Source organism: Centrocercus urophasianus, unplaced genomic scaffold, assembly GCF_019232065.1.
Source record: "Centrocercus urophasianus isolate 14NV4802_14NV808 unplaced genomic scaffold, USGS_Curo_1.0 seq_19, whole genome shotgun sequence".
Lineage (NCBI taxonomy): Eukaryota > Metazoa > Chordata > Aves > Galliformes > Phasianidae > Centrocercus > Centrocercus urophasianus.
In genome coordinates this window covers 8,221,549-8,230,934 of record NW_024884744.1, presented here as the reverse complement: position 1 = coordinate 8,230,934, position 9,386 = coordinate 8,221,549, and the positions used below count along the sequence as shown (strand labels likewise).

The 9,386-nt window shown below is 43.3% G+C and overlaps 1 protein-coding gene across 1 annotated transcript; it reads right to left on the bottom strand.

Moving 5' to 3' along the window:
• Positions 1–624: 624 nt before the first annotated feature.
• On the bottom strand, positions 625–6,087 carry LOC122161339 (cytochrome P450 2J6-like). Its single transcript, XM_042820710.1, has 9 exons — positions 5,917–6,087; positions 5,426–5,588; positions 4,936–5,085; positions 4,348–4,508; positions 3,477–3,647; positions 2,751–2,892; positions 1,626–1,813; positions 1,122–1,263; positions 625–803 (listed from the first exon to the last, which is right to left on the bottom strand). Exons 1-9 carry the CDS (start codon positions 6,085–6,087, stop codon positions 625–627), a joined length of 1,467 nt encoding a protein of 488 aa, XP_042676644.1.
• Positions 6,088–9,386: the final 3,299 nt, after the last annotated feature.

The window sequence follows — 9,386 nt, the reverse complement described above, 5'->3', positions numbered from 1 at the left end:
CCCATCACCAGTGCTGCCCATTAACCCACGTCCCTTTGTGCCCCATCACCAGTGCTGCCCATTAACCCACGTCCCTTTGTGCCCCATCACCAGTGCTGCCCATTAACCCATGTCCCTTTGTGCCACATCTCTTTGGTTCTTGACCTCCATCCTTCCGGTTACAACAACGTACTTGTTATCTCAGACACATCATCGGCCTCTTCAGAAAGTGTCCCCCAAGATCTTCTAACTCCTCCGTTCACCAATATCTGGGGACAGACTAAAAGACCTCTACACCCATCACCACAAATGCAACTGTGGTTTATGAGAAAGAACACACAGATATTTGACCACAATACTTCTAATTTATAGACCTCATTCAAGTTCTTTCTCTCTTGACGCTGTTCTAATAAATAAGACCCAATTCTGATTCTTCCCTTTGTATCTTTATTCACTACACACTGGGGCAAATATACCAAGTGTTGATAACAAGAACAAAGTACTGACTTTACAGGATGCAACTGTCCAAAAAGCATTTTTCAGTGTAATAATTGACCAAATCAAAAGGAAGGCAAAAATCTTAAGACACAGTAAGTGGAATCCACGTGCAGGATCACGCAGACTGAATCTGTATGGCACTGTTTCCTACCGAGGAATGGCACAGAGCTGGTGTGGAGGTGGCTTCATTGTAGTTGAAAAAACAAACTTGGTGTTGACTTCTTTCACTCCGTCTGGCAGGGTGAAGGTGAACGCCTGCATCAGGGTGCAGAAGATGATGAAAAGCTCCAGCCTTGCCAGCAGTTCCCCCATGCATGCACGGTGTCCTGGGATAAGAGAGAGAAGGCAAAGGATTTCTATCAAAACCTTCTATCTATCTTTCAAGCTCTGGGCTTATTAGCATTGTGAATTTTTCTGCTATTGTTGTGATAACTGGGTCTCTGCTACAAGAGAAGCCAGATCTTTTCCAAAAAAAAGGCCTCCCATCCCTTCTCTTTCAATCTTTCCCAGTTGCAATTGGGCTTTTCTCCTCCTGGAGTTGTTAAAGATATTGGAATGTTTTTCTATACCTCTTTGTAGGTGCCTCCACAGTTCACACTGAGGAGTTACTGTCACATCAGTCAGTCCCTGCTCAGTGCATTTACCTATTGAGAATGGTAAGAATGCTTCTCTGTGTACAAAGTTTCCATCTTTATCAAGGAAGTGCCCCGGGTTGAACTGATCAGGTGTTTCCCATTTTTCAGGATCGGACAGAATAGAGTCAATATTGACCAGAACGATGGTGTCCTGAAAAAAAGAGTTCATCTGTTTAAGTGCATTGGTTTTATTTTTCCTATTGCTATTGTATTCTTGGCTTTTCAGCAACAGAATGAGTAACAGCTAAATTTTCCTCTTTGTTACGCTGTCATTTCTGCAGTGCCGTCGTTGCTTTGAGCAGATCCATAAAGAAGGGATGAAAATGCAACCAAAGGAAAGGAACTGAAGGGAGAACGTCCAGAGCCAGCCCTAATGCAACTTATGGCTACAAAGCTTGAAAATGTTTCAGATTCAGATTATGAAGACACTGCATTTAGAATCTTGCAGGGTGAAAATAATTTCATATTTCCAAGGTTTTCAAGTAGAAAACGTGCAGGATGCTTGTTGAGTACCTTTGGAATGGGAAATCCCAGCAGCTCCGTGTCCTTCACAGTATATCTGGGAAGTGCAATTAAGACAATATTACTGTATCGTTGGATTTCATGAATTACAGCATTTGTGTACGGCAAGTTTTTTCTGTCTGTGTAGCAAATTAAACGGGAACTGCCCAGGACTGCATCCAGCTCCTTATGGACTTTCTCTGGAATGAAACAGTCAGCTTTAAATGCACAATAATCTGTAAACCCTACAGTCACCCTTTTTCCTTTTTTTTTTTTTTTTTTTTTTTTGTGGTTATAATTATACCCATTGGGGTTTTTTTTTTTACAGTTATGATTATATCCAGTAAGGTGAAAAACATATTAAAAAGGAAAAAAAATCAACTTCCCACGTGGATCAGCTGAATGAAATAATAATCCCTTATAAAGAGACTGGTTTAGAAACTGGGCAAGGTTCAGTCCTCACTCAGAATACAGGAATGAACTGAAAAGGCAATTTCTGCTCTGAAATGGCCTGATTAATACCACAGCCTTGATTATCGGAATTAGATTGATTCTGTGCATCAGGAAACTCAGAGAGGCTGACAGACCTGGTGGTGAACATTCAGCACATGCACTCCAGTCTCAAATTTAGGTCTTTTGAAGGGCCATTAGTTAACGACTGTAGGAAGTCCCTTCTCTTTATTACCTCTGTTTTCTCCCGCCAGTCTCTTTTTGCTGGAAAGTACTCAGGAGCAAATGGAACAGCAGGAGCCACAAACCAAAGACCCATCAAGTGCTCATAGGAAGTCTGACCAATCGTAAGTGGAGGGGCAGGGGGCAAAAAACCTCATCCTAGAGCGGATCAGATGGATTGCACCCTGAATTCTGAGAAGATCTCCTAGAAATGAAGCCTGAAAGGATTCTTTGTGAAAACTGTGGCACTGAGGGACATGGGTTAGTGGGCATGGTGGTGACAGTCAGCCTAGATGGTCTTAGTAATGTTTCCCAACCTTAATGATTCTGTGTATGAAGAAACAGATGCATGCAGTTCACCTGATTCACGCCCTACACATTCGTTTCTCTGCTGTTCTTTAATTGGCTCTGCTACTATTTGAACGTGTATGATTTCTAAGAAGCAGCAAAACTGTGTGTGCTTACCTTGAACATCAGGATAAGCCACCATGTAAAGCAATGCCCAACGCAAAGTGGTGGCTGTTGTTTCTGTGCCAGCCAGGAAAAGGTCAAAAACATTCTGTGTCAAATTGGCCTTGTCATATGTAGCACCAGCATCTTCTTTGGACTGCATACATGAAAGGCAAAGAGCAAGATACAAAAAGAGAAGCAAAGCACCTTCTTGTACCACAGAAATGTTCACTCGTATTACCCAAAGTGGCAAAAAATGAAACAAAATCCTGAAGGGCTAGGAAAAAAAACCTTACTGAATAATACAAAGACATTTTCTAATATTCCACAGTGTATTTGCAAATTTATCCTGCCTCTGTGCTCATGCTGTTTGCCAACCATGACAAATTTATGCATTCACTCACGCTTTCCACTCTTGCTGCAAATCCCTCTACAGTTTGTGTTCTCAGATGTGTCTTAACCTAGAGAATAATAGAGCTAATAGAGCTTAATAGCAGCTCTATTACTGTGCTTACAAGAAATCTACCTGCAAACCTACTCACATTACTATTTCATCCTCCTCCTCCCATCCCACAGTTTCAGCTTTTGGGTGTTTTTTTTTTCTCTAATTCCTCCAACTATAAGCTTTTCTAGGCAGAGATTTTATATTTCCTTAACTGCTATTAAACACCATAATAATTAAAGGAATACTTAAAATCCCCATTTGTCAGTGGAGCCTAAGAGAAGCTGCTAGACACTCACTTTAGCCATCTGATCCAAATAGTAACCAATAAAATCTTGATTTCCATCTGTTTTTTCTTTGTGGCTTTCAATTTCCTCTTCTAATAGAGCCCTCATAGTACGTATACTGGCCAAAGCCTTCTTACACCGTGTTAGAAAACAGGTTGCAATCCAGGGAAGTCTATCGTGGACCTGTAAAAGAGGTAATTTAGATATGTGGTGTTACTGACATCAGCATACTAAATTTGAATCCTAATGTAGGACTGTAGGTAGTGGAAGAAGGGAATGAAAGACTCCAATGACTGTATCTTCACCGCTACCTCAAAAGGATATTGCCTACCTGGTAATGTATTAAAGGTTTTCTTAGTCCTTATTTTGGGATAAAAAAACGTAAGGATTTTTAATTTCTCATTTGTTTTTAACCAGAAGTACCAAAATGACTCTCAGATTAGCTAAGAACTGAGTTACGGTTGCTTTCAGTTAGTGAAAAATGGTGAAAAATCATGCAAGGTGCAAAGCCTGCCAAGTTCCAGCCATGTACATTGGTAACATGACTTCTTGCCTATATTCAGCGTTGTGGGTCCCATCTGTAAATGGTTAATGGTACAACTGCCCTGGTTTCAGGCTGTCTGTCCCACTGCTTTTGCAGTTGGAGTCACGACTTCACGCAGAATCACAACAGCAAATTGTTCTGTCCACTGAACCAGATGTTACAGTGGGAGCTGCTGCCATCAGTGGGGCAAACATCAGTTTGGAACAGGCCGTCTGGAAGGACATTCCAGTGTGTGCTTCAATACATCTAGGTGCACCAGCATTCATTTTTGTCACAAAACCAGCCAGGTGCCTTTGCATTATCTGTGTATAAAATAATATAAAAAATCATTATCCTCACATAAAATGAGATGCTGTTTGTAAATGCTGATATATCGTCCACAGCTTCAACCAAGCGGAGAAATCTTTTGTCTTCTATGGAGAAGCGATGTCCCAAAATCAGAGCAGAAATTACATTGGAGACAGCATGAGTAACAGGCACAGTGGGGTCCACAGGTTTTCCTGTGAACACAGCGAGCAGTTTCACCATTAACACCAATTCTGCTTTTTCCCACTGAGCAGAAAGCTGGAGAAATACAACCATTGAGTCATTAGGGTTGGAAAAGACCTCCAAGATCACCAAGTCCAACCCCAACCCATCCCCACCGTGCCCTCAGTGCCACATCTCCACGGTTCTTGAACTCCAAATAACATTTACCAAATCCACTTCATGCTGTTACATTATAAGATGGAAAACTGCAATTTGTCAGCAAAATGTATGAGTAAAAATAACTTCAGACAGCCAAAACATTGCTGTTGATTAAATAAAACAGCAAGATGGACAGAGGAAATGGAATTTATAGTGGTAATAAGGAAAACATACCCCTTTCAGAGAACCTTGGCATCCTGTTTGGCAATAATTGGTAGTAAAAAGGGTAGAGGCACGTACCTTTGGTGTTCCGCAGGTACTGAACCAGGTGACGGGCTTCCTCCTGGATTTGACACTCCTGGCTTTGCTTCCCTACTCCTAATTTCCTCATTGTTAGGAGCCCAAAGCGCCGCTGTTGCTTCCAGAGATGACCATTAGAGAACATAACACCTAGGACCATAATGAATTAATGCTTTATGGATGAATGAATTGAAACTGTTCATGTTTCAAAGATGTTTCCCCGTCATGCTAATCTTTCTCAGTTTTTGCCAGCAGATCTGTAGCATTCCTCTTTCCCTTTCCTTCCTCCTTCCTTCCAGTCTTGCCATTTATATCCCATATAGAAACTCCTGCCACAGCTGCATTCTGCCATTGTTGTTACAAGAGAACCCAAACAGAGACGTTTCATAAAACCTCATGGAAATATTAACCTATATTCCACGTACATTAGGCACTGTTTCCAAAACCACGGTTAGAATTTATCAGAAGGCTCTGTGAAGATAATAGTTACCATTTCCATTAGTCAAAAACTTGAAGGCTCTGCTTAATGGCCTCCCAGCAACCTCTTCAGCATGGGCAGTCATCCCCTCCTTCACTGCCTGGTACCCTTGTAGAACAACTACAGGTACGCTCGTAAGCCATAAGGTGAAAATATTGCCATACGTGCTGGCCATCTGTAGAACAAAAGAGTGTCACAACAACACAAGTGAAAACTGGCATACTAAAATCCAGCAAGGTCAGGCTGGACGGGGCCCTGATCACCTGATGGAGCTGTGGGTGTCCCTGTTCATTGCAGGGAGTTGGACAGGTTGGACTTTAAGCATCCCTTCCAACTCAAACGGTTCTATGACTCCACGATTCTACATTTAACTGGTCCCCACCGATTTGCACATTCATACAGTTAAGAATAAATCTCTCTCCAGCATTGAGAAGAAAACAAAACTTGCCTTCATTCTTCAGCCAGCTGATGAGTCCACCAATGTGCTGCCTGAACATACATACCTGGTTAAGGATGTCGTGGTGAATTTGGAACTTCATCTGCAGCAGATTCCCAAAGAGGGGGAGTGGAGCTGGTCCAGGAGGAAGCTGTCTTCGCTTCCGTTGCATTCCCAGGAACTGCATGAGCAGAAGAGAGGCTGCCAAACATACAAGCACTACACTCACTGTTAACATTTCCCTTCTGATTTACACGGTGAGCTTGTCTCTGAAAAACTGCTACGTAAAGAGAGGGCAGATCCATTTATCTTGTTCTGCTGGTACCTCCCCAAGAAGAAAATGTGCAGACTTCTGTTCTTCCTTCTTTATCACTTTCCTTTACCTTCTGATCCCAGAGAATAACATGTTGCTTTCATGCACGTGGCATTGCTCCATTACATTACAGCCACAAATCCAGCAAGTCTTGGTCCTTCAAGGGATACCAAATGCAGCTAATTACACACTGAGACCACGGTAACAAAAATCCCTGCTAAAGCTGCTGGTTTCATCAGGGACCTCTTGCAAGAGCGGAGAAAACCAACAGAGCTTTCTGGGGGTGCTGCACAGGTAGGAGAGGCTGTGAGGTTGTGGTGATCAAGCAGAACAAGGAATTTCTTCAGCCACTGCCTCCAGCAGAAATAAAGATGACATCTTCACGAGCCTCTTTCACAAGTGCCCTCCTGCAATCAAGCAGCTCCACTGGGGAGCTGTGCTTTGCTGCTCCTTCATGCAGAGGAGGCCACAAGGACAGTGCAGCTCCGGTGCTGCTTTGGCATTCTCCCAGGAGCAGCACCAGCTTAAAGTCAAGCTCGCCTGGCTCCAGCTGGGGCACGTGGCACTCTAGGAGGTCACCCAGATGGCTTAGCTGCACACTTGCCAACCTTATCCACTTCAGAGACAACTTGGAGTTCCTTTCTTGTGGCATTGTCATTTTCTCTGTCTCAAACGACTCCCGCCTCTAAAAGCAGCATTACCCAAAGTCTTCTCATGTGGTGGAAGTCGTGATGGAAGCAGCTGTGTTGGGAGGACACCCCAAACAGAACCACTGTCCTTCGCCAGTTTTCTCTGCAAGGAACACAGTCTGCAATTTCCTGGGTGTCGCTGACTCTGCATTGCTCTGGCCTTTGATCAGAACTGGACTCAGGGCTCCAGGCATGGCCTCACCAGTGCTGAACAGTAGGGAAGGATCACTTACCTTGACCTGCTGGCAACACTGTGACCCCTGTGGAATTTTGCTAGTCACTGGCCCCCACCCAGACCTCACATCACTGAGCATCACCCCCTGAGCCCCGTCATTAAACCAGCTCTCTGTTCCCTCCTCTGTCTGCCCATCCAACCTGTAGCTTGACAATTTATCAATAGCAATCTTATATGGGACAGCATCAGTGTCCTTGCTGAGGTGCCACATTCACTGCTGTCTCCCTGTCCATCACGCTGATCGTTTCACTGCAGAGATTCATCCCATTGGCCAAGCACAACTTTCCTTTGGAAGCATTAGCCTTCATAAACAAACGAAATTGAGAAATTCAAATTGGTAAATTGAGAAATATCATAATAATACAGTAAGAACACAAGCAAAATAAAAATGCCAAACTAGTCATTATTAAAGATTATGGTGTTACTGAAAATACCAGGGTGGGTGGGTAGAACGTACATAAAAAAATACATTTGTTTGCTGACCAGCTCAAAGCTGCCTGTAAGCCTTTTTGAAATACTGAGATTAAATGTTTATGAAAGCCATTTGCTACTTGCCACTATGTACTTTCATAAAGTTAAGACTGTTCCCATGTGCTTCGGGTTGTCACAATTGTTTGGACATTGATTTGCACAAGTCAAGAACACGCTTAAAATTTTTGGCTTCGTTCTGTTGGTTTAGGGTGTGAAAGACTTTTGCTTCCATGCTGACCTTGCTGCATTGTTGCAATCACTTCTGTAGACAGAATCATGCTGACTGAGATCCGTTTGTTCATGATTTGGGGGATGTGGTACCATCATGTTGACAGAAAGGCTCTAGAAGAGCACACAGTTGAGGAAGGTCCTGGACAGGACAGAAGCGGCAGCAAGATTTGTTATGAGCTCTCCCAGTGGAATCAAACTGCAGTGCTGACCTGCTTCTGCAGTAAGAATGACAGATATTACAGCCACAGTTTGGGAACCACAAGTCTGGGTATCAGCGGAGGAAAGTACTGGGTATTTTAACAATGATATGAAACCTCCATAGCACTTGGGATGGAAATTAGGAACAAACTGCCTAATATATCACATGCAGCAGCTGAGAAACATGCAAGCACAAAATATTCCTTACTCAAGTTTGTTGCAAAACAGCAACCACCACAGGTTCAGGATCTATTTAAAAACACAAAGTTAAATTGCACAAATTACTGCTAAGTGAAAGGTTCCTCCAGTGCCAGCAAGCTTACTGCTTTATCTTTATCTAGCACAGTTCCTTTTGCCAACTGAGTTTTGACTTCCTCCTTTTCATAGAATAGTTGGGTCATCCAGTTCCAAGCCTTTGCTGCAGGCTGGTTGCTGCCCACCACATCAAGCTGCCTGAACTGATCTTGAACACCTCTGCAACTTCTCTGGGCAACCTGTGCAGAGCCTCACCACTCTCTGAGTAAACAGTTTCTTCCTAACATCCAACCTAGATCTCCCCTCTTCTGGCTTATAGCCATTAGCTCAGCTACTGGAAAGCTGTGTGCTGTGCTGAGGTCTGCTCCGAGCCTCTGTGCTCATGAAAAGAAGTTTGCCTCTTGAGAAACGACAGCAATATTCCCTGCCCTGTGTAGACACAGCAGCTGGTGCACAGCTCATTCAGAGATTCCTGAACAACTCTTTTCCTCCATGAAACCATCCTAGGGACTCAGAACCACCACCTTTGGGAAGCGTTTCTGTATCCCACTCTAGAATTGAGAATCAGAGGACCGTTTGAGTTGGAAGAGACCCTTACATGCCATGTGCTCCAACCCCCTGCTCTGAACAGGGACACCCACAGCTCCATCAGGTGCTCAGAGCCCCATCCAGCCTGACCTTGGGTGGCCACCACCTCTCTGACAACCTGTGCCAGTGCCTCATCACCCTCACTGTCATTTTTTTTCTTCTATCCAGTCTAAATCTCCTCTCTTTTAGTTTGAAAATATGCATGAATGCATAGAAATGCATGGGAATGATGGGAGGCATCCCTCAGGACCTAGCTTTAACGTTTGTTTTCCTGCATTAGGATTCCTATTGAGCCTTGAAGTAAGACCAGACACTAATAATTTTCTGTGTTTATTTCATTTCTAATGTATAAGAAAAAGTCTACATAGATTTTCCATATGCCAAGAAAAGGAAAACCAGAATATTTTTCAGGTCCAGCTTCCTAAAAACGTGACACAACAGTTCAGATTCACGCTGAACTTGATCTAGAAATGGGGAATACAAAAGGTACAGAAAAGATCAGTACACTTGCAAACCCTTGGGAGTTCCTCTTCCCCAAATCTACCATATGCTGCAAC

What these genes read in the sequence shown, in the direction of transcription:
- LOC122161339 (XM_042820710.1), bottom strand. Translation starts at nt 6,087, where the DNA reads ATGTTAACAGTGAGTGTAGTGCTTGTATGTTTGGCAGCCTCTCTTCTG. An exon ending in ATTTGGATCAGATGGCTAAA is followed by an intron (nt 2,893 to 3,476) that starts GTGAGTGTCTAG and finishes TCATGTATGCAG; the next exon opens with TCCAAAGAAGATGCTGGTGC. An exon ending in GGCTTATCCTGATGTTCAAG is followed by an intron (nt 1,814 to 2,750) that starts GTAAGCACACAC and finishes GTTTCATTCCAG; the next exon opens with AGAAAGTCCATAAGGAGCTG.